The sequence below is a fragment of the Mobula hypostoma genome, chromosome 6, assembly GCF_963921235.1.
Source record: "Mobula hypostoma chromosome 6, sMobHyp1.1, whole genome shotgun sequence".
NCBI classification, from domain to species: domain Eukaryota; kingdom Metazoa; phylum Chordata; class Chondrichthyes; order Myliobatiformes; family Myliobatidae; genus Mobula; species Mobula hypostoma.
The window spans coordinates 140,413,146-140,438,851 of record NC_086102.1 but is presented as its reverse complement, the minus strand read 5'-3'; the positions used below and the strand labels follow the sequence as shown (position 1 = coordinate 140,438,851).

The 25,706-nt window shown below is 39.2% G+C and overlaps 1 protein-coding gene across 8 annotated transcripts in view; it reads left to right on the top strand.

Annotated features, from left to right (window-relative positions):
- Nucleotides 1-25,706, top strand: part of LOC134348442 (protein unc-80 homolog) — a 238,655-nt gene that overhangs the window by 174,763 nt on the left and 38,186 nt on the right. For all 8 annotated transcript variants that reach the window (XM_063051833.1, XM_063051834.1, XM_063051828.1 and 5 more), the window contains 9 exons: nt 2,049-2,138; nt 3,948-4,049; nt 8,109-8,289; nt 8,645-8,910; nt 16,387-16,521; nt 17,136-17,274; nt 19,549-19,645; nt 22,233-22,403; nt 23,087-23,179. In XM_063051833.1, the coding sequence (XP_062907903.1) occupies nt 2,049-2,138; nt 3,948-4,049; nt 8,109-8,289; nt 8,645-8,910; nt 16,387-16,521; nt 17,136-17,274; nt 19,549-19,645; nt 22,233-22,403; nt 23,087-23,179 (1,274 nt within the window). The remainder of the gene's footprint in view (nt 1-2,048; nt 2,139-3,947; nt 4,050-8,108; nt 8,290-8,644; nt 8,911-16,386; nt 16,522-17,135; nt 17,275-19,548; nt 19,646-22,232; nt 22,404-23,086; nt 23,180-25,706) is intronic.

Here is a 25,706-nt window from a genome sequence, read left to right as displayed (position 1 = left end):
AGGAGGATTTCAGGTATTAAGTCATTATTACATAGACTATATGGCATAATAATGGACCATCGAGCCAGTCTGGCCCATACTAGCTTCTTGCCTTTCTCATCCAAGTCTTCTAACTTCTCAATTGAGAAAATCTCAATTGTGCTTGTTTAGCTTCCATCTAAATGCATCTTTGCTGTTTGCTTCAACCATTTCTGGATGGAGCCTTCCATATTCTTATCATGCATTGAATATTTTTTTTCTAAATAACTATTTGGATTTTGAGCTGACTATCTTATAATAATGCCCACTAGTTAACCATTTCCAGATAAGTGGAAACATACTCCCTGCATCCATCCTTTATAATGTTAAAGTTTGGTGACCCCTCAACCTTCATTTCTGAAGTTTTTTTTTAGCTATTCAATATTGCCTTTTGTCAAACTTGTATTTTTTTCAATCATCATCTTAAAAGCATGTTATTTTGTGGTGACTATTGCTGAGATATTGAGATGCCCCTCTACATCAAATTATTACCTCTGCTATTTTTTTTGAAGTTTAGATCCTAATTGATGACATCCCTTTAGCCTCATTCATTTTCCTACCTATATTATTTGTTTCAGCGTGGGTCACAACAACTGTATTTATTCCCTGCCTTTCAAAACTGTTCTTCAGCTACTGAGAGATATCTCATATCAACTTCATGGAAAGGCAAAGCATCGTTGTCCTTGGCTGCAGAGAATGCTAACTGTGTCCCTAATGTTAGAGTGCCCTATTACTACCAGATTACTATCCTGCCCTTTACCCTTTCGACAAGTTTCTGAACCATTGTACTTTGGTCTCCAATAAGTCTGTCCACTTTGCAATTTATCTTCTTTATTCAAAGATGCTAAGTGCCTCAAACCTGCAAGAACTGTTTTTAAAAACTTCTTCAGCTTCTCGTAAACTTTTCTATCTGACTCTATAAGGGTCACGGTTTGCCCATCTTGGGCATGCTTTCCTTGCAACTAGTGGGTAGAAACAGCTTGACCCTTAAGCGTCAGAATGTTCCCAATTCAAATTGCAGTCAATAACTGGGCTAGAGACATTTACCACAGACACCATTACTCAGGATAATTATCAGTATCTGTAAATTTCTGTAATCGAGACTCACAGTCTGCCCTCCTGTGTCTTAGAAAGGTCTTATTTAATTGGTCTTTCTTCAATTATTATTTATAGTTATACTTAAATTGGCTACATTCTCTAATTTACTAAATTTAATATTGCATGCTGTAATTCCTGATTCTAGTTTATATCAATGCCTTAGTCTAAAGAAGAAAATAGTTTGATATTCACCATCTCATCGCCCACCTGCTTTCTATGATATCTCTCTTGGAGCCCCCACCAGCTCAATCTTTCTTTAAACTCAATGAGTTTCTATCTCCCAGACTGTTCCTAAAGTCAATAAACTTTCATCCTCTTGTGTTGAAATGCTTAGAGTTTCTGTCTCCTGCAATGTTTTCAGCCTCATGGAGCCTCCTGTTTGTGTGCTGCTTTTAAACTCTCTGTTCTGTCTGTGAAAACTAAGAACTTTGATTTTAAACTGTCCAAGTTTTTCTCTTATAATTTTTTTAAACTTCGGATTACCATGATCAGTGTGGCATTTGACATCAATGGGATACGCACATTACTGTCATAGTCTGTGGCTAGCTTCAATAACTATTCCAACAGAAGTGAGCATGTTTTACAGAACTGAATCTTCAGATGGCAAATATTGTTTAGTGATGTTGGGACCATTCCATGTGACTCAAATGTATTGGTAGAAAACAATCATCTAGTAACTATTAAATACCAAATTTGGGTAATTTGAATGCCAAATTAATGAATACTGAGTTTTAATGAAAAATGAGTTATAGTAGTTTATCACTGATTGTGGAGTGGGTACTAATGACAACCTCCTGTGATGTCTTGTCTTATACATGATTCAAATTAACGTGACAATGTGTTCTAATCAACAAAGAAATTTACTCTTATTTGCTGTTCTTTTGGTTCATTTGTGTTGTAATTGTTGGACTTATCACATTATTTTCTTCCAGGAATGTTTGGAGTTTTTTAATATTCCTGAAGCTCAGTCAAACCATTACTTTTTGATGGATAAACGCTGGAACCTGATACACTATGCTAAAGTAAGATTGATCTATTTTACTTAGCAAATTTCTAATGTTCTGCTGGTTATTATACAAAGGAAGGACTGGAAAACAGGAAAGCAACTTGATGAATAATCAAATTATTTGCCTTTCAGGATGCTTACAATATATTAGAAAGCCACTCACTGCAAAATATCCAGCCTCTGCCCTGCTTCTACATAAGTGCTGGTCTGGTTACACTTTTGATCACTGGCTACTCCTAACATTGACATTGGAAGATACAGTGATGGAACACCAGGAAAGCCAGTATGTGATGAATGAATTAGTAAATAATATGGAACTGTGAGAAGCAGGAATATTGCTCCACCCTTCTCCATTGTGTCAGCATTCACTGACAACTCACAGCTGCTATCCTGTGCTAAATGCACCAGCTGCACCTGTGTCTTGCCCTCCCGCTTCCCCAACCTCTTAGACTCATCTTTGGCTTTCATTTACCATCCAAGCTGAAATTTCTGGCTGGAAAGCTGATGTATCACACCTGCAGCTTGCTGAAATTACGATGGTAAAGCCCAACGATGAATGTCTACCTTTGATGAATGTCGGCCTTTTCATGTTTTGGGTGCCAAGGATTGAGAGTTAAGAAGCTCCTGAACTGAGGTTCGGTGCTCAATTGTAAGCCTACTTGTGATTTTGTTTAGTGTTGTGTTTTGTTTTGTGCTCAGATTCTCGATCCAGTTTGAATCCGTGTCTTGATTCTTCCCTCTGATACTCTAGCATTTGGACCTGGGCCATCCTCGTCAAGGACTCTTGTCACACTCCCCTCTCACTTTATACCTATATCCTCTAGTTCTTGATTCCCCATTCCCTGGAAACAGACTGTGCACATTTTCCCGATTGATGTCCCTCACAATTTTATACGCTTCTTGTTCTCCTATGCTCCAGTGAAAAATGTCCAAACCTGCTCAACCTCCCTCTGTAACTCATGCCTCAAGTTTCAGCAACATCCTTATAAATCTCTTCTGCACTCACTTTAACTTAATGGCTTCTTTACTTTAACACACTGACTAAAGCTGAACACAACTTTCCAAGCGTGACCTCACCAACGTTTTGTACAACTGAAACATAACATTCTGAACTCTATACTCAACACACTAACTAATGAAGGTTAGTATGCCTGAAGCTATCTACCTGTGATGCCACTTTTGGGGAACAATATACTTGTACTCCTAAGGCCTTCTTTTCTACCACACTCTCTAGGCCTCTGCTGTTCACTATAGAAGTCTTATCCCCATTTGCTTTCCCAAAATGCAACACCCCACACTTACCCAAATCTAACTCTATTTGCTGTTCCGCAGACCACTTACCCAGCTCATCAGGATCCCTCTTTAATCATCTTCACACACAATGCCACAACCTATTTCTGTCAAATACCTCATAATGGCTGTTAAACCAAATTCCTTCCAGTTACAAATGGATGTATTTTTGTGTTTTTGTGTGCTTTTCACAAAATAAAATAATGCAGGGCTAATGAACTTAGTTCACTTAGTTTTTTTGGCCAGAACACAGGAAGCTCTAATTTGACTAATTCAGCAGCTAAGCTAACTGGGGAGCCAGTTCTATTTTAATGTCTCATCGAATAAATTGCTCCTTTGAGAATTTAGTAATTTCTCAGCATTTAAGCTAAAAATTAAAAAATGTGAAGTTGATGCTGTTCAACAATGATCCAGCTGAGGGAGGCACATACGAAGAGACTGAGTCTATATTTCTGGAATCAATCCCTCACCAAGCAGTGTGTTTGCTTGTTAGATTAACCTGCTTTTAACGGTATGGATGGTTTTGATTTTGCAGACCTATGTACGAGACATTTACCCATTTCGCCGATCAGTCTCACCACAGTTGAACCTTGTCCACATGCTTCCAGCTAAAGGACAAGAACTAATCCAAAAACAGGCAAGTAGGAGGCCCGTGTGAAGAAATGTCATTTAGAACCCTTTGCTGATATTTTTTGCATTTTGCTTTATCCTATAGTCTTGCAGATTTTGTCTTATTTGAATATATTTGAGCAAAATATTAAATTATGCAAAAGAAACCTATTAGATTTCAAGCCAGTTGATGATCCCTGCTGTATTCACCCAAATACACCCCTTCATTTTACGTAAACAACAGGAATTCTGCAGATGCTGGAAATTCAAGCAACACACATCAAAGTTGCTGGTGAACGCAGCAGGCCAGACAGCATCTGTAGGAAGAGGTGCAGTCGACGTTTCAGGCCGAGACCCTTCGTCAGGACTAACTGAAGGAAGAGTGAGTAAGAGATATGAAAATTGGAGGGGGAGGGGGAGATCCAAAATGATAGGAGAAGACAGGAGGGGGAGGGATAGAGCTAAGAGCTGGACAGGTGATAGGCAAAAGGGATACGAGAGGATCATGGAACAGGAGGTCCGGGAAGAAAGACAAGGGCGGGGGGACCCAGAGGATGGGCAAGAGGTATATTCAGAGGGACAGAGGGAGAAAAAGGAGAGTGAGAGAAAGAATGTGTGCATAAAAATAAGTAACAGATGGGGTACGAGGGGGAGGTGGAAGTTAGAGAAGTTGATGTTCATGCCATCAGGTTGGAGGCTACCCAGACGGAATATAAGGTGTTGTTCCTCCAACCTGAGTGTGGCTTCATCTTTACAGTAGAGGAGGCCGTGGATAGACATGTCAGAATGGGAATGGGATGTGGAATTAAAATGTGTGGCCACTGGGAGATCCTGCTTTCTCTTTTTCTGCTTTTTCTGTCTCTGTCTCTGTCTCTGGAGACAGCTTATCCACTGATGTCTGCTATAAGCCTACTGACTCTCACAGCTATCTGGACTATTCCCCTTCTCACCCTGTCTCTTGCAAAAACGCCATCCCCTTCTTGCAATTCCTCCGTCTCCGCCGCATCTGCTCTCAGGATGAGGCTTTTCATTCTAGGACAAGGGAGATGTCTTCCTTTTTTAAAGAAAGGGGCTTCCCTTCCTCCACTATCAACTCTGCTCTTAAACGCATCTCCCCCATTTCACGTACATCTGCTCTCACTCCATCCTCCCGCCACCCCACTAGGAATAGGGTTCCCCTGGTCCTCACCTACCACCCCACCAGCCTCCGGGTCCAACATATTATTCTCCGTAACTTCCGCCACCTCCAACGGGATCCCACCACTAAGCACATCTTTCCCTCCCCCCCTCTGCATTCCGCAGGGATCGCTCCCTACGCAACTCCCTTGTCCATTTGTCCCTCCCATCCCTCCCCACTGATCTCCCTCCTGGCACTTATCCGTGTAAGCGGAACAAGTGCTACACATGCCCTTACACTTCCTCCCTTACCACCATTCAGGGTCCCAAACAGTCCTTCCAGGTGAGGCAACACTTCACCTGTGAGTCGACTGGGGTGATATACTGCGTCCGGTGCTCCCGATGTGGCCTTTTATATATTGGCGAGACCCGACGCAGACTGGGAGACCGCTTTGCTGAACATCTACGCTCTGTCCGCCAGAGAAAGCAGGATCTCCCAGTGGCCACACATTTTAATTCCACATCCCATTCCCATTCTGACATGTCTATCCACGGCCTCCTCTACTGTAAAGATGAAGCCACACTCAGGTTGGAGGAACAACACCTTATATTCCGTCTGGGTAGCCTCCAACCTGATGGCATGAACATCGACTTCTCTAACTTCCGCTAAGGCCCCACCTCCCCCTCGTACCCCATCTGTTACTTATTTTTATGCACACATTCTTTCTCTCAGTCTCCTTTTTCTCCCTCTGTCCCTCTGAATATACCTCTTGCCCATCCTCTGGGTCCCCCCCTCCGCCCCCCCAGTCTTTCTTCCCGGACCTCCTGTCCCATGATCCTCTCGTATCCCTTTTGCCTATCACCTGTCCAGCTCTCGGCTCTATCCCCCCCCCCCGTCTTCTCCTTTCATTTTGCATCTCCCCCTCCCCCTCCAGCTTTCAAATCCCTTACTCACTCTTCCTTCAGTTAGTCCTGATGAAGGGTCTCGGCCTGAAACGTCGACTGTACCTCTTCCTACAGATGCTGCCTGTCCTGCTGCGTTCACCAGCAACTTTGATGTGTGTTGCCTTCATTTTACGGATTGGTTGTAAGAAATGACATGGAGCTTGTTGTTATGAATGAGAAAGTAAAAATAATTAGAATGACAGCCATTTTCCTATTTGTGTATCTCTGCCACAGCAGAGAGCATATAATGGTGATTAGTTCTTTTTGGCATAGCAATGTTAGGCCCAGTTTGTTGATATGCTAAAAGAGACCATGTAGGAGAGGATATATTTTTTCTGAAGGTATGTGAAATAATTGAAGGGTTATTTTCATTGAACAGATGGTTGAGTTGAATCTATTAGGGTTAAAAAGGTCTGATATGGTCATGTGTAAGATGTGCTCAACTGATTAGTAATTCTCCTTTAAAAAGCATAAAACAAGTGTAATGCTATGCTGTAGGTATTTTGCTTTAGCAGTTCTGTAAGAGCAGTCAGTTTTGCATGTTTGGGTTTGAGCTAATGATAAGGATTATATTGTTCAACTTAAGAATATTGTGTCAGCCATTCAGGTTGGGAGAAGGTTCTAGAGTACATGGACGGAGAGGTTTTGTGATGGACACTGGCGTGGGTAGAGGTCTTTTTGGCTAGAGCTGGGAGAAGACAGGAGGGAAGATGACTGAGGACGCCATCCCTGTTGCATAAGGTGCTTTTTGCAGATGAATGGCTTCAAGGAGGAAGGGCCATTGCTCCCATGGGGGGAGCCCGTTTAATCGAGATGGGGTTTCGAGTGACATTCGAACGGTGGAGTGTGCTTCCACACAGACTGTGGGTCCAGTGCGTGAGTTAAAGACTACTTCAAGATGTGCGCCAACTTAAGTGCACATTTGGACTGGGTTAACTATTATGGGCCCCTTTTATATTTTCTTTTTCCTACTAACTGTTCGATAAAGCTGAAATTTGTAAATATGCTTTCTTTAAAATTGTATGCCGTGTACGACCTGTCATTTCTTGCCGATGGCTAATTGCATGGGGGCCATATTTACACAGTATTCACACAGATCGGGGTTCGGGTGGTCGATATATCCCAACTTCCTGGTTTTGGTGGGACCCAAGTCATGCTGACCCTAGACTTAACGGAGTTTGGGAAAGGTGGTTTTCTCACTACTGAGTCCAGTGGCTGTTAGCGAGGGGCTAACGGGCCGCATCTCTAGAGACACCCGGTAACAAGGGGTTTCACAAGTATTAGTGGTAGTGTTTAAAGGAATTTGTAGGAATTCCTTTGTAATTGGAAGTTTTACAATCATCCTGGATCTAGCAATATGACAAGCTCATTATTGTGTTTAAGTGTTTCCAAACAGAAAAGAAAAATCAGCAGCAATTACAGAACTTTACTAAAATGCAAAAGAACTTAAGATGCTAGAAATCTGAAGTACAAATAGAAGTTATAGGAAGTATTTAGATGGACAGACAGCACCTTATGAAAAAAAAAGTAGTCAAAAATTTCAAGCTGATGACTTTCATCAATACTAGAGTTCAGGAAGTTTTTCTTTGATAGAAGTAGGTTGTGTTTCCAAACCTGGAGGATTCTGCTTGGTTCCTGTAGAGATGTGCAAGTAATTTGGAAATACGTAACTTTAGATCTGTAATGGTTTTTTTGACAGCTTCCAGTTGATTTTAAAACAAGTTTTTAAATTGCCATTTGCTCCATAGTTTTTGATGTACTAGAAACAACATCTGTTGGTCTGCTTTTGGAGGAATAATCTTAAGCAATGGCTTTCTGTGTTTTAAAACCCATTCAAGGGCAACTCCAGTTGCTGAATCTGAATATTTTGCTTTGGTAGAATATGAAGAGAGCGCTGATATGATTTCTTATTGATGAAGTCACTGACATTTTAAAAGAAAGGGTTAACATCATTATATTATTCTTAAAACAGATATTTTAAAAGCATTTTGCCTTCACAAAATCTAATATGCATAATCTTAAATAGGTATTTACACGGAAACTGGAGGAGCTTGGGCGAGTGATGTTTCTGATGTCCCTTACTCAACACATACCAGCTGTACACAAACAGTCCCATGTATCCTTGCTTCAAGAAGATCTGCTCAGATTACCATCATTTCCTCGCAATGCGGTAGATGCAGAATTTTCCTTGTTTGCTGATCATCAAGGTAAAATTCCTCTTCAGCAAATGTCAAAGTTTTTCAAATGAAATTTTCAAGCAACCAAGTAATTCTCCATGCACTTTGTCCATTTTCTAAAGCATAATGAGTATTACTGGAGCTAAGCATAAAGCTACATAGCAGGGGAAGGAATTTCAGAGCTTATGTACATTCATACTAGCTGTTTTCAAAACGTTGTATTCCAGGAATTCTTTTGATTAAATTAAATAGTTTTTAGTTTTCATGAGCATTTTTATGGATAGATTTAAGTTATTCACTTATTCAGTTAATTCAGAAGTTTGAAATAAAACAGGTCTTCATGAATGGTATCTGCATATCATGAAAATTGTCATTGTTTTGTCAGGGAAAGAGCTATTTGGACTTGATACTCTCCATAAGAGTATGTGGATCAAGCTATTAGAAGAGATGTTTTTGGGAATGCCGAGTGAATATCCGTGGGGCGATGAGATCATGCTGTTCCTGAACGTGTTTAATGGGGCTTTAATTCTCCATCCAGAGGACAGTGCATTGCTTCGACAGTATGCTGCTACAGCAATCAACACGGCAGTGCACTTCAACCATCTTTTCTCACTGAGCGGTTACCAGTGGATCCTTCCTTCCATGCTTCAAGTAAGTTTATTTCAGCAAGTGATTGGTACTTAAGTAACCTCTACTTCTTAATGAATGTGTTTGTATTTTTTAATCTTTAAAAATTGCCCTGAAGTGGGAGATGGTAAAGGTTTTATTTACAAGAAAGAAGATGGCTTGATCAAATCAGAAACTGCAGGTATCCACTCATGAAAAATTTGATCACCAGATTACATGAATGTAATGTAATTGGCTAAAGAGCAAGATGGGAAGGATCATTTTTACATAATTATGAAAAATAATTGCAATGCCTAAAATGTTGTTCAGTACTCATTTTCAAAGAGGAATTAGACATGTGCCTTACAAAGAAATTTTCAGTAATGTAACTATTAGTGCACTAATCTAAGAACACATCTTAAAGATAAGAACAGAAAATATTAGAAATACTTAGTAGCATCTCTGCAGAGGGGAAGGACAAAAACTCTTAAAGTCAATGGCCTTCAATCAGAGCCACATGGGGAACTAATGTGACAAAATCCACAAGTCCTGATGTAACAAACATTCTGCTCTGCCAGACGACCATACCAATTGATGGCAACACTGCTGATGCAGACACAGGAACTGTTAGATTATGTAGATATTACAGAATATTCATCTGGAATATTATGCAAGTATGGTCTCTTGCAATTAAAAGGAGCCATAAGAAAGTGTATTTTTGTACAAACATAATGGTTATAGCACTTTTTAAATGCTGCCACCTTTAAATTTCGCTTTTTCTTTTCATCAGTCTGCATTTGGACATATATTTGAAAACATTAGAATAATGTCTAAATAGGAAAATTAAATTCTGGTTCTACCTGGGCATTAAGTAACAATTGAAGAAAACTTACTGCATAATATACATCTGTGTCTGAATAAAAGACTATATAAAATTTTCAGTTGCTTTGCTCTAAGATTTTTCAAGTTGATGGTGTTTATTTGTTAGCTCACTTCTTGAACTTGTATATTTTCAATGTGCACAAAATAATGCTGGTATATTTTCATAGTCCAAAATACACAAAACAGAATAAGGAACAAGAACAAAGCACTATTCAAACATTGTTATAATCTTGTCAGAAGACTATGTTACACCAATAAAATAATATTTACAAAATTATGTCAGAACCATGCATAATCTCTTCTCATTCCTTCACTTACCGTCCTTTAGGTTCATTTGCTTTATTTGCATTGAAACTGAAATGGCTCTATTTAACTTTTAATTAATTTTTCATGGCCATTTTTCTCTCTGCATTCTCTCTACCATATGTACTTTTATCTTCTACCTATTCTCACTCACTTCCTTCTGAAAAGTAATCTATTTCCTGCCCCTCAGTTTCTGCTAGTTGTTTCATAACTGAGAGCACCCGTATTGAGAGATGTCATTCATTGGTAAGATGGATATACGGTCCTTCATTTTATTTCATCAGAAATTGAGCGGACTACCTGGTGTTATTGACTATTCTTAAATTTGCCTACTCATGATTAACCTTAAGAGAGTTTATCAGTAGTACATCTTCCGTAGTTCATAAATAAGAATAAATTAAACTGTCCTGAAGACTACAGTGCCTTGTAAAAGTATTCATCCCCCAACTCTTTGTTCACATAGATGAGTATTGCAAGCAAGGATTTGATCAATTTAACTGAGAATGTTTATTTATGAATCACATAAATAAACCATAGTGAGAGGTACAGAAAGGGGTTTCTGTGGCAACAGGCGAGATTTAAGGATGGTGTGTTGCCTCCCTGGTGCCGCGATCCAGGATGTCACGGAGCGATTGCAGGGAATCCTCAAGAGTGAAGCTGAACATCTGAAAGTGGTGGTGCATGTCGGGACAAATGACGTGGGGAAGAAGAGGAAAGACATTCTACAGCGTGACTTCAGAGAACTCGGAAGAAGGCTGAAAAGCAGGACTTCCAGGGTGGTTATCTCCGGTTTGCTTCCAGTTCCCCGTGCTGGAGTGGGCAAGAACAGGGAGATAATGGATCTGAATGTGTGGCTGAGGAACTGGTGCAGGAAGCAAAGATTTACACTCTTGGACCACTGGGGTATGTTTCGGGGTAAGGATGAATTGTACAAAAGGGACGGGTTGCACCTTAATAAGCGGGGCACCAGCATTCTGGCAGGCAGGTTTGCCTCTGCGACATGGGTGTGTTTGAACTAAGTAGTGGGGGGGGAGGGGACGAACTAGAAACATAAGGATGGAGTAAAGGGAAAGTGAGAATAAGAAAAGTTAAGAATGACAGTAGAATCAACAGAGCAGAAAGCTCAAGAAGGGATCGTACAATACGGCCAAGTGAAATAGGAATTGATATGGGAGGTGAGGGGAGTAATGAATTGAAAGTATTGTATATGAATGCACGGAGTATAAGAAATAAAGTGGATGAGCTTGAGGCTCAGTTGGAAATTGGTAAGTATGATGTTGTGGGAATAACAGAGACATGGCTTCAAGTGGACAGGGCCTGGCAAATGAATATTAAAGGGTATACGTCCTATCGAAAGGACAGACTGATGGGCAGAGGGGGTGGGGTAGCTCTGTTGGTGAGGAATGATATTCAGTCCCTTGCGAGGGGGGACATAGAATCAGGAGACGTAGAGTCAGTATGGATAGAACTTAGAAATTCTAAGGTTAGAAAGACCCTAATAGGAGTTATCTACAGGCCCCCAAACAGTAGTCTGGACGTAAGGTGTAAGTTGAATCAAGGTTTAAAATTGGCATGTCGCAAAGGTAATGCTACAGTTGTTATGGGGGACTTCAACATGCTGGTAGACTGGAGGAATCAGGTTGGTACTGGACCCGAAGAAAGGGAGTTTGTGGAGTCCCTCCGAGATGGATTCATAGAACAGCTTGTACTGGAGCCTACCAGAGAGAACACAATTCTAGATTTAGTGTTGTGCAATGAACCGGATTTGATCAGGGACCTCGAGGTAAAGGAGCCATTAGGAGGTAGTGACCATAATATGACAAGTTTTAATCTACAATTTGAGAGGGAGAAGGGAAACTCGGATGTGTCAGTATTACAGTTGAACAAAGAGAACTATGGTGCTATGAGGGAGGAGCTGGCCAAAGTTCAATGGAACAATAACCTAGCAGGGATGACAGTGGAACAGCAATGGCAAGTGTTTCTGGGAATAATGCGGAAGATGTAGGATCAGTTCATTCCAAAGAGGAAGAAAGATCCTAAGGGAAGTAAGGGGAGGCCGTGGCTGACAAGGGAAGTAATGGACAGTAGAAAAATAAAAGATAAGAAGTATAACATAGCAAAGATGAGTGGGAAGCTGGAGGATTGGGAAACTTTTAAAGAGCAACAGAAGGTAACTAAAAAGACAAACACGGAGAAAAAATGAGGTACGAAGGTAAACTAGCCAAGAATATAATGGAGGATAGTAAAAGTTTCTTTAGGTGTGTGAAAAAAAAATAGTTAAGACCAAAATTGGGCCCTTGAAGACAGAAGTGGGTGAATTTATTATGGGGAACAAGGAAATGGCAGACGAGTTGAACAGGTACTTTGGATCTGTCTTCACTAGGGAAGACACGAACAATCTCCCAGATATAATAGTGGCCAAAGGACCTAGGGTAATGGATGAACTGAAGGAAATTTATATTAGGCAGGAAATGGTGTTGGATAGACTGTTGGGTCTGAAGGCTGAGAAGTCCCCAGGACCTGATGGTCTGCATCCCAGGGTACTTAAGGAGGTGGCTTTAGAAATCGTGGTCGCATTGGTAATCATTTTCCAATATTCTATAGATTCAGGATCAGTTCCTGTGGATTGGAGGGTGGCTAATGTTGTCCCTCTCTTCAAGAAGGGAGGAAGAGAGAAAACAGGGAATTATAGACCGGTTAGTCTGACGTCAGTGGTGGGAAAGACGCTGGAGTCAATTATAAAAGATGAAATTACGACACATCTGGATAGCAGTAACAGGATCAGTCCGAGTCAGCATGGATTTACGAAAAGGAAATCATGCTTGACTAATCTCTGGAATTTTTTGAGGATGTAACAATGAAAATGGACAAGGGAGAGCCAGTGGATGTAGTGTACCTGGACTTTCAGAAAGCCTTTGATAAAGTCCCACATAGGAGATTAGTGGGTAAAATTAGGGCACGTGGTATTGGGGGCAGAGTACTGACATGGATTGAAAATTGGCTGGCTGACAGAAAACAAAGAGTAGCGATTAACGGGTCCCTTTCGGAATGGCAGATGGTGACCAGTAGGGTACCGCAGGGTTCAGTGCTGGGACCGCAACTGTTTACAATATATATTAATGATTTAAATGAGGGAATTAAAAGTAACATTAGCAAATTTGCCGATGACACAAAGCTGGGTGGCAGTGTGAAATGTGAGGAGGATGTTATGAGAATGCAGGGTGACTTGGACAGGCTGGGTGAGTGGGCAGGTGCATGGCAGATGCAGTTTAATGTGGATAATTGTGAGGTTATCCACTTTGGTGGTAAGAACAGGAAGGCAGATTATTATCTAAATGGAGTCAAGTTAGGAAAAGGGGAAGTACAACGAGATCTAGGTGTTCTTGTACACCAGTCACTGAAAGCAAGCATGCAAGTACAGCAGGCAGTGAAGAAAGCTAACAGCATGCTGGCCTTCATAACAAGGGGAATTGAGCATAAGAGCAAAGAGGTCCTTCTGCAGCTGTACAGGGCCCTGGTGAGACCACACCTGGAGTACTTTGTACAGTTTTGGTCTCCAAATTTGAGGAAGGACATTCTTGCTATTGAGGGAGTGCAGCGTAGTTTCACAAGGTTAATTCCCGGGAAGACGGGACTGTCATATGTCGAAAGATTGGAGCGACTGGGCTTGTATACTCTGGAATTTAGAAGGCTGAGAGGGGATCTTATTGAAACACATAAGATTATTAAGGGATTGGACACACTGGAGGCAGGAAGCATGTTCCCGCTGATGGGTGAGTCCAGAACCAGAGGCCACAGTTTAAGAATAAGGGGTAGGCCTTTTAGAACAGAGTTGAGGAAAAACTTTTTCACCCAGAGAGTGGTGGATATATGGAATGCTGTGCCCCAGAAGGCTGTGGAGGCCAAGTCTCTGGATGCTTTCAAGAAAGAGATGGATAGAGCTCTTAAAGATAATGGAATCAAAGGTTATGGGGATAAAGCAGGAACTGGATACTGATTGTGGATGATCAGCCATGATCACAGTGAATGGCGGTGCTGGCTCGAAGGACCGAATGGCCTACTCCTGCACCTATTGTCTATTGTCTGTTGTCACATGTTCTTTTTGTCAAAGTATTAAGTTCAGAAAAAAGGGAAAATTGTAAAGCATGAAAAGCTGTAAGTCCAAAAACTGAAATGAATGCAGTTCAAAAGTATTCATCACCTTTTTGTTCAGAACGTAGTTGAACCACCTCTGGCAGCTATTATAGCCAGTAGTCTTTTTGGATAAGCCTCTATTAGCTTTGCACAATGTGATTGAGCAAGATTTGCCCATCCCTCCTGCAAAATTGCTCAAGCTGTGCCAGGTTCGTAGGGGAGCAGTGGCGCACAGCAATCTTGCCAGAGGTGTTCGATCGGGTGAAGGTCAGGACTCTGACTGGATCACTCAAGGACGTCATTTTAAGTGCATGGTTGCTCTAGCAGTGTGCTTTGGGTCGTTAACCTGCTGAAAGACGAACGTTCTCCCCAGTTTAAGCTTTTTGGCAGAGGCTAGCAGGATCCCTGTATTTGGCAGCATTCATCTTCTGTCATTCCTGACCAGGCTTACCATCCCTGCTGTTGAATAGCATCCCCATAGCATGATGCTACCTTCATTATACTTTACAGTAAGAATGGTGTCACCCTGCTGATGCACAGCATTAGATTCACACCAAATGTACCGCTTAATATTAGAACCAAAAAGTTCCACTTTAGTCTCACCCGACCACAAGTCCTTCTTCCATATCTTTACATTATCTTCTAAGTGATGCTTTACAAAGTCTTTAAGGAGAAGGATATGTTTTTTTTTATATAGCCAGGGCTGCTTCCTTGCCACTCTTATACAAGTTTTTGTGTAAGACCTTAGAGATTGTGGAGCCATGAACTTCATCTCCAGTTGTAGCCTCTAACTTCTTCAGCTCACTCAAAGAGACGGTCTTACAGTGCCATTCTCCTCTGGTGAGTAAATTTAGAGGGGCAACCTGACCTAGGTGTAGCTGTGGTTTCTTTTTTTCCCACTTTTTCACAACGGACTGCACTGGGCTCCGAGGTATGTTCAGTGCCTTTGAGGTGGTCTTGTACCATTCCCCAGATTTGGCCTTCTCTATTATCATTTCCCTGACTTGTCTTGAATGCTCTTTTGTCTTCATTTTGGTTTGGTCTATTGAACAAATCTACCATACAGTTGGGCCTTACAGAGAAAGGGGTTATTTATTCTTATGAAATCATTGAAAATAGGTGATCTTCCAATTTTCTACATCAACAAATTGCATGAGTTGGTAAGGTAATACTGTGTAGTGCACCAGAGGAAATTTAGCGTAGTATAGTGCCAGAGCGTGGTGAATTTGTGGGATTTATTACCACAGGGGGCTGTGGAGGCCAGGTCATTGGGTGTATTTAAGGCAGAGCTTTATCGGTTCTTCATTAAACATGGCGTTAAAGGTTACGGGAGAAAAGGCTGGGGAGTGGGGCTGAAGAGGGGAAAAAAGGTCAGCCATGATTGAATGACAGAGCAGACAAAGGGCCAAATGGCCTAATTCTGCTCCTGTGTCTCTTGGCCTTATTTACAAAGGGGATGAATACTTCTTCAGCCTCACAATTTTGCTTTTTAATTTTTGGTTAATTGCTGACAGGTTTTGAATTTTTTCTTTTGATTTGACATGACGCACAATGTTTTATCGATTAGCTCAAAAAATCCTACTTCTATATAGGTTAAATTTAGAAAATGAGACAGTAAAATGTGAAAATAGTTTTGGGGGTGTAATATTTTTTCAAGGCACTGTATATTGTAAGCCAAATATTTTCTTTTGTATCTGTTTCATACATACCTGCAGCCTTATGTCATTTAGGATGCTATTAAATGATGTACATCTTTTTGCAATGAAGAGTACAACAGCCTTGGCTCACTTAATTGTTATTTCCCCATTGAATCAGGGTTGTGGGTTTAAGCTCAACTCTTTTCGCTTGAACAATAATACAAGACTAGTATTAAAGGAGCTCATCTCTGTTAAAGGTGCAGGCTTTTGGATGAGATGTTAAGCAGAGTGCTTCTATGAGTATACAGGCAAGAAGTAAAACTGCTACTGTTTGTTCACTTTAGTAATAAGGCTACAGGTCAGATAGCACATTTTCTTTGTTATGCTTTAGTCTTGTATAAGAATTGAAATAAATTAATTGGAGAAATTTAGTTATATGGCATCTACATACCACTGTTTAAATGTTCAAAGTAAGAATAATTAATTGACCTTATATTACATTTGTTTTATATTTGCATTTATTCTTCATTGAAATTTTAATTTTTCCCCGGCTCTCCTTTTACAGGTCTATGCTGATTACGAAAGTAATCCGTTACTACGCCAAGCAATTGAGTTTACATGTCGACAGTTTTACATATTGCATCGAAAACCTTTTATCCTCCAGTTATTTGCCAGTGTAGCACCATTGCTGGAATTCTCAGTAAGTAAAATAAAATTATTTGCATCCCTTTCCCTCTCCTTCCCCAGTTTTTTTTTCAAATCTGCCTGCAAGTACTTCGAAGGCTAAGTTATACAAAGATTATATTTTAGGAAGTCTTAGATTCTCAAACTGTTGTAGCTTTATTTTCATCATTTGAATTCTAACTCAGATCCTAGTGCCACCTAACGTTTAAATCTGATGAGTTTTTCCCTTGCTTATACAGACATTAACTATTATACAATAATATCAATGATCTCCAAAAAACTCTTACAAAACCGTTCATCATCATCATCACCATCAGTTTTTCTTCAGTAAATGCATAAACAAATAGTATTTATCCTAATCAATTTTTCCTTTGTCCCATGGATTCTTTTTCACAGATGATAGATATTGTGTGTAGTGATTTCTCTTTAGTGAGCCACATTGTGAATTTGGAAAACTCGAAAAAGGCCAATTACAGTAATCACTGTTACTAAGATTGAAAAGCCAACACCCATATAGTTGAATCAAAAACAAAATGAGGCTCAAGGGATTTAAATGATATTTGATAAAGATAGAAATCAATATTGAAATAATTTGCTTTAAGTAAACTTATATTTCTGCTTTGTATTTAGGATGTATCAAACAATGGATCATCGAAGGGTGTATCTTCTCAATGTTTGTTTGATCTCTTGGTATCCTTGGAGAGTGATACACAAGACATATTGGATGTACTGGAATTAGTAAAAGCTGAGAAGCCTCTAAAATCGCTAGGTAACTTTAATCTTGGCAATAAGCAATGATTTCAAGCAGGTTATCTATGAAATAAGGTTAAATATTATAGGCTACAAAACATCATTAAATTGATAATTCTGCTGAAAATTATTCAATTTTTCTCGCAGCCTCGGTAAAGCAGAAAACATAATCAAAGACCAGACATTACCCCACCCTGGATATATTCTTTTCTTCCCCCTCCCATTAGTCAGAAGATACAAATGTTTGAAAGCATGTACCGCTAGGCTGAAGGACAGTTTGTATCCCTCTCTTGTTAGACTATTGAATTATCCCCTAGTACAATGAAATGGATTCTTAGCCTCAGAATATATCTCATTCTGGCCTTGCATGTTATTGTCTGCCTGCACAGCACTTCCTCTGGAGCTGTTGCACTTTATTCTACATTCTGTTACTGTTGTTACTAACATTGTTTTCCCTCAGTGTGATATGGTGTTGAATTGCTCTGTTTGAGCATTGAACAGGACAAGTTTTTCATTGTGCTATACATGTGACAATAATAAACTAATTTACCAGTTGAATCAGAATCGGATTTATTGTCACTGATTTATGTCATTAAGTTTGTTGTGGTGAGGTAGCAGTACAGTGCCGAGAGATCAAATTACCATAAACTGCAAAATAAATAAATTGTTCAAAAAAAGGAATAGCAACGTAGTATTCTTGTGTTCATTGACTGTTCAGAAATCTGATGGCAGAGGGGAAAAAGCTGTTCCTAAATCACTGAGTTTGAGTCTTAAGGCTCCTGTCCCTTCTCCCTAATAGTAGTAACGAGAAGAGGCCGTAGCTGTGATGGTGAGGGTACTTGGCGTTGGATGCAGCCTTCTTGAGGTACGGCCTCTTGAAGATGGCCTTAATGGTGAGGAGAGTTATACTGGTGCTGGAGCTGCTTGAGTCTACATCCCATTGCAGCCTCTTGTGCTCCTGTGCATTGGAGTCTCTATACCAGGCTGTGATGCAGGCAGTCAGAATGGTCTCCATTGTATAATGTGAAAAACTGTGACAATTTTAATTTTTGTTATAATCTACATTTCCTAAAAGAGAAGTATCATTAAAGAAACAACTGATCAATGTATTCTGTCCATATCATAATTAAATCATCATATTAAGAAAAGTGATCATTCGCAGTTTATTGTCTTTAAAAAGAGTCTTATGACATGCATTTTAAGTTTTCCTGTGGTTGACTGCTAAGCATCTGACATGTGGAAATCCATCATCAAGTTCATAATTTTTCAAATGAAATGAAAAGATCATGGAGGTGAAAATGTACTTCATCACTTTAGCTTCATATGGATGGAAAATATATGACTACAAAAGATCTTGACTACAAAAATCCTATGGGTGTTCTGACGGACTCCTGTGGGAGTTGATTAATTATCAATAGTGATCTGGTATCAAGCTCTATAAATAGCCTTTTCTGAATGAAAAGGGTTGTGTTTATTCCAATAATCCCACAGCAGAGATGTAACTTTGGATACAATTCTGTCTCCAAAATTCAGATTAATTCCTATCTCTACAGAAAACGGTAATATATTTGATTTCACACTGGAGCACTGACAGATTTGTTCTTGAATCCTCATCGGGAGAACATCAACAAGAAACTCCTCACAATAAGTTTTTGAGTTGGAATGTGTGACATGGTGAGGGTGCACAGTGTACAGATTCAGTCTGCATCAGGATCAACTGATCTGCCTCAGTACCTGAGAACTTGTCTTTTTGTAAATTAAAGAATGGACGTATCATTGTACAGTAAAGCACATACTCTGTGCGTCCCAAGATATTCTGTTGTGACAAGTCAAGCAGTTCATCTCATTGTCAGTGGTTAAATCTATCTCCACTAACCTTTCAACTGCTATTGTTGCACCCTATACACATTCAGATAGTTTTGCTACCCTTTGGAGGGGCCATTTTCATTTGCAGTTCACCTCGCTGAATTTAATTAGAGTTGATTAGAGAATTTTGGATATTTAATTGCTGCTTTTAGGTAACGTAGAACAACAGCTCGGCCATTAATAACCGTCATGATATCCTTAATACATCAGCTGGATCTGGTTAACATGTTTTTAATTATTAAGTACTTCAGATTGTTACCTATTGTTGTTATTACCAAATGTTTTATGAAGTGAGAATGTGATGAATAACATAATTAAAAAGAGTAGTTTCGCTCTAATTTAAACATGGGTCTTTCCTCATGTAAATCAAACATCAGGAAAGCCATCTGAATAGTTAACTATATAATAATTTTCCATGTACTTCTAGATTTCTGCTATGGAAATGAAGATCTTGCCTTCTCCATCAGTGAAGCTATCAAGCTATGTGTTACTGTAGTCGCCTATGCTCCAGAATCACTAAGAAGGTTTGTGGGCCGAAGGGCCTGTATTGTGCTGTAGGTTTTCTAAGGTATTGCAATGATATTTGGAATTTCACATGAAAAATATTTGCTTATTTATTCCACACATTAGTAAAGAAGCCCAATGTAAAATAACAAAGATATCCACATTAATAATACTATAAAAACCTCCTGAAAATAAATTCTCAAATGAAATGCATCACAGATTTAGGTGCACAATTGATAGGCTGCTAAAGTGTAGATAACAATATAGCAGTTGTGGTATTTCTGCATTATTGAGCTCTGCACTGCAGGAGTATGTAACCAGTGGCACATACGACTTCCCACTCCATTGTACTGAGTCTTGGGACAATCAGTCTTGCTGAGCTGAGGGACCAGCTACACATCTCAGTCCCTCAGCTACATGAAAGACAAGACTGATGAATATAACATGGCTCTATTTAATTAATCATATTTTTGTTTAATTTAAATCAACTAACTTTTTGCATTTATTGCTTACTTATTTCAAAATAATTTGTATCTATTTCCATTGCTTTTAAAAGATGGTATATTCTTTGAGCTATCAGAAGGTCGTCAAGATAAATACTCAAGATACAGCTTGTAGTTTGAAAGCTGTTTCTTATTTGTTTTCACCCTAACAGCAGGAAGATGGTATCAAGTATAAACAGAAACTACGGTGAACACATGTTTTAGAAGCTTTCTAGCCAATGGAAATTGAGTAGTTTCTATAACATTGGCTGATCTGCAAAAGCAAGGGGAACCTGTTAACTCATTGTATCCTGCTTGGATGAGAACAAAGAGCACAAAATCAAAATTCAAAAATGTAAAATAGGCACAACAAAAAAAAGATGAAGATAGCAAGTAGACAAGTTGGAGTAATTATTAGCATTGAGCTTAGATAAAGTTTTAACGGCCAGAAACGTGATGTATGGGGTTGCTGTTGCAGGATTGTTTCATATGCAAGTGCTGCTGGAAAACAGATGCCATCTACTGGCAATAATAGTCATAACCTCAATTGTTACTCAACTGATCCTGGATCCATATGATGCAACCCAGAAAATACCTGCCCCATTGCTGAACTAACAACAAACCAGGCACAAAATAGCAAAAAGTCTAAGCAGCATATTAGATGTAAAACAAGAACACAAACACAGCAGATCAGGCAGCTTCTGTGGAAGGCAAAATGCACAATCTGTGTCAATCCCACATACCAGTCCTATCCCTATCCATTGTGGCTGTATTATAGCGGAAAACAGTCAGCCTTTATGTACTATATATATTGTTCATTAACAATTTCTATCAAAATACTGTAAAATCCTGTTTGTTATAAAGAAAAGCAAATTGAGCCTGTCAGTGGTTGTTTCATAGGAACAAATCTTGTAGTTATGTCATTACATCACACATAATCACACCATTTCCTAATAGTTTTTATGAAAACAAAAAGAGTTTAGAGATTCACTATTATATTTTGCCTTTTAGATTCTGAAAATCTCACTGCTGGAGTATCAGTTTTAATGGGCATTAATGTGGTTCTGTTGCAGCTTTATGAGCATGGACGTGAATCAGCCAGCTATGCTTATTGAGTTGCTTTGGAGCGTATGAAATACGAGGAGTGATTGATAAGTTCGTGGCCTCTGGTAGAAGGAGTGAGTTTTAGAAAATCTAGCACATTTATTTTTCAACATAGTCCCCTCCTACATTTACACACACAGTCCGGCAGTCATGGAGCATACGGATCTTGGACCTCCAGAAAGGGTCCACAGCAGGGGTAATTGACAAGTTCGTGGCCTAAGGTAGAAGGAGATGAGTTGTACAGCTCTTGTTAACACGCACATGTGGTTGAAATCTTTGAGTGATTATGCAGAAAGTTTGAGGTTAATAACTCATTGGGGGTCATTGATAAGTTCGTGGCCTAAGGTAGAAGGAGATGAGCTATTAACTTCAAACTTTCTGCATTATCACTCAAACAGTTGAACTGTATGTGCATGTAATGGGAGTTGTTTTACTCATCTCCTTCCACCTCAGGCCATGAACTTGTCAATCACCCCTACTGTGGGCACTTTCTGTAGGTCCAAGATCTGTATGCTCCACAACTGCTGGACTAAGTGTGTAAATGCAGGAGGGGACTATGTTGAAAAATAAATGTGCTAGATTTTCTAAAATTGACTCCTTCCACCCTAGGCCACGAACTTATCAATCGCCCCTTGTAGCAGTAACCATATTTTATGAAAACAAGAGATTCTGCAGATGTTGGAAAACCAGAGCAACACACACGCCATAGACCATGTGGCCCTGTGTGTCAGTTTCACCTTTTAATATCGTGCTGATTTGATCTTAGTTTCAACACATTTTTGTTTGTTCCTCACAACCCTTGACTCTCCTATTCTTCCCCATCGAGCTAACCTACCGTCACACATCAGTCAATTCCAAACTGTAATGAAAATGTATGAGCTTGTGTTTGCTGAGATTGAACTTAAATTTCACAATTATCAATGCTGTAAACTAATCCATTGCCAACAATTGAATAAATGATCTTTGATGATTGTCAAGGAAGATGTCTTGTTTGGTTTAATGATCCTGTTTTGTTCCACAGTCTGCAAATGCTGATGGTTCTCGAAGCACTAGTACCTTGTTACCTACAGAAACTAAAGAAACAAACTTTTGAATTGGAGTCAGCATCTGCAGCACGGGATGAAATCACTGCCATTGCTTCACTTGCTACATCTATACAAGCTCTGTTGTACAGTGTTGAATCGCTCACCCGGTAATGAAGAAAAGATAATCCTTTGCTTGTAAACAACAGGAATTCTGCAGATGCTGGAAATTCAAGCAACACACATCAAAGTTGCTGGTGAACGCAGCAGGCCAGGCAGCATCTCCAGGAAAAGGCACAGTCGATGTTTCAGGCCAACACCCTTCGTCAGAATCCTGACAAAGGGTCTCAGCCTGAAACGTCGACTATGCCTCTTCCTGGAGATGCTGCCTGGCCTGCTGCGTTCACCAGCAACTTTGATGTGTGATCCTTTGCTTGTACAGTTTTTTTAGCCTGGTTAATAATGTGTCATGTTCTTCTGAAGGAAACATACAATGGTGAAGGAATTTATACATTTTAATATATTACTTCGTATTTTAAACATACCTTAAGTAATAGATTCTATGCATATCACTGAGGCAAAAGGGAAGGTTTTAAATATTTGACAATGACAGTGATTGCTGTTCCTTCCACCTCAGGATGTCAATCCCAATTGGTAATTAAATCCTAAACTCAGCAAAATTCTGAACTGATGTCAACTATATTAGACTGGAACAAAAACTAAAATTAAATATTTTTGCAGTTAAGATTGTTTTATTATTAGTAATTGGATCAATGAAATGACATTGACTTAAAAAGAGGCATTATTTGACTTTGTGTAATGTGTGTTGGTTTCTTCCCTGCATTCGGTACAGGCCAATGACGGCTCCTCAGATGAGCAGGTCTGACCAAGGTCACAGAGGAGCTCCAACAGCCAACCATGCCATGTCTGGAGGAGTCAACACAAGGTCAGGAAGAATCTATGATCATTTTTACATATTCTGTTTGTCACCTTGCAATCTGTGCAAGCAATGGACTGATAGTCTCCTACACTGTAATTTTCATCAATCTAGTTTGTTTTTCCTGAGATACTTTTCCATGATCTCATTTTAAAGATTAGTCCAAAGAACATAGTCATCGTTGTCTAAGAGGGATTTATGATCCTTGAGCCTAAAGCAGTTGGCAATCAGAAATATTGTAATATATTTTATTTTATTAATAAATTAATAAGAAATATTTTATTTTTCCTGGCTTCCTCCAGAGGTAAAACTACTTTTTGTCAACTCATCAATTCTTTAAAAAAACTCTATAAAAATCAAGTCAAAAATTCCTTCACCTTTTATATTACAGGGTTTACAAATATAGTGTATAATTTATCCCAGAAACTCAGTCCTTGAAATCCTGATAGTATTCTGTTGAATCACAGTTGCACGTCCAGTGCTCTCTGATCAGTGGTAGATTGCCCAGCACTGTATTTAGTGTTCTTAGACCGGTGTAAGAACAGTTCTGTAGCAAAACCTCTTCACATTTCTGTTCAAAACTTTCACATACAAGACATACATTTCTATTACCCCATAATCATCTATGAATGTAGTCCCTAAAATCCCTGGGCCGGGCCCTCTCTGTTCATAACATTAAGTTGTTTAGAGATATTTGGATCTAGCCATTACTAGTTCAATTTGGATGACTACAGAATTGCTTGTTTTAATTCATTTAACGTGACCCATTCTCAATATCTTTTTTGTAATTGTATGGTCCTGTCAACATTATGCCACATCATGTTATTAGCAAGACTAAGTCATTAATAAACACATGGATAGTTAAGGCCTAGACCAGATTCTTGAGAGGCACCACTACTTCTAACTTGAATACAAGTCTATTATTCTACTCATTATTCAGCTGCCTAACCAATTATGAAGCTTTAGGTAATGCCTAGTAAAATGCACACATTAACTTTTGTTAAGTGCACAAAAAAGTTGGTGTGTTGGTCAACTTGTAAGCTATCTTGCGCATCTCTTTAACTTTCCTTAAATGTTCAATTATTCTCTCATTGAATATAGATCGAAAAGATTTCAAAATTTAAGATTCAAGATTGTTTATTGTCATTCTTCAGTACACAAGGGTAAAAGGGGACAAAATGATTGTTGCTCTGGATCTGATACAGCACTTAAAACAAACACAATAAGCATAAAGAACACAATAAAAAAACAAAAAGAAAATGCATTTCCCAAATGTAATAGCTTTGTAATTTTACTATTTTTGGGACAAATGTAAGTTCAAAAATCTATAGCGAGTTATGGTTGAAGAATAACGTACTGCTATATTTAGAACAAAGATGGTAATTGTGGGTTTTTGTCACTGGTCTGAAGATTATGATGTAAAGTGTTGCTGTGTTGCAAGCTACCTAGTGTATGGAAACAGCAGAGGATCAAGTTGTTCTTTTGGGATGAATCCTGCTGTATATATTTTCCTCATTTTTGAATAGCTCTTTAATGACATCACTGTTTCAGAAAAAATTGGCATTACAAGCAAAAGAAAATTCAACAAATTGGCATGTCTAACAGTAGGACTTTAAGTTCACCACAGACTGAAGCAAAAGGGAAGATATGGAGAAGTACACTGCTTTGAAATATTTAGCGATGACAGCCTCTGTTGTTCCTTCCAGCTTCAAGGTGTCAATCCCAACTGAAATTTAAATCTGAAACTGAGCAAAGTTTTGAAGTAATGTGACTAATATATAAATCTTAGAACAAATGGCTCCAATATTATCTAAAAAAAAATGCTTAGTGATGTGAGGTTTACCGAGGGTAAACTATTTATTCTGCTCCCTACCATAGAGAACTATGAAATGATTCAGCATGAAAAAAAGGAATCAGTCTGACCTTTCTAGTTGCAACAACTCTTTCAGTAACACTTATGTCATATCACTGCAATACGTTTGTCTAATAGATAGTCATTCAGTTCCTATTAAGTGTTACTGTTGAGTTTATTTCCATTGTCCTATTAGGATATCCAATTTGTAACTGTTCACTTCCAATAACTCTTTCTTCATGTCCTTTTGCTTTGGTCAACTTAGATAAGGCACAGAAAGATATGGTCCCCATGTGGACAAATGGAATTGGTGTAGATAGAATTAAAAAGTTGGCTTGGATGTGGTGGGCCAAAATGCCAGCTTTGGTGTTGTTTGGTTTTGGTGTTGGACTCTCTTAACTCTGTGGCATCTTGATGAGCTCCTTCAACCTGTGGAAATTTACTTTTTATTTACTCCATCTAAGCTGTCCGTTTTTAAAATATTTATGTTTGATCACAAATTCCACCTTCTTGTGTTTATGCCAGGGGTTCTCAACCTGTTTTATGCCATGGACCAATACCATTTAGCAAGGGGTCCATGGACCCCAGATTTGGAACCCCTGGTTTAAACACTTAAGAGTAATCCCAAGGAGTGTTGTTCATATTTGAAAGCAATTCTTCACCTGAACCAGAGCAACAAGAAAG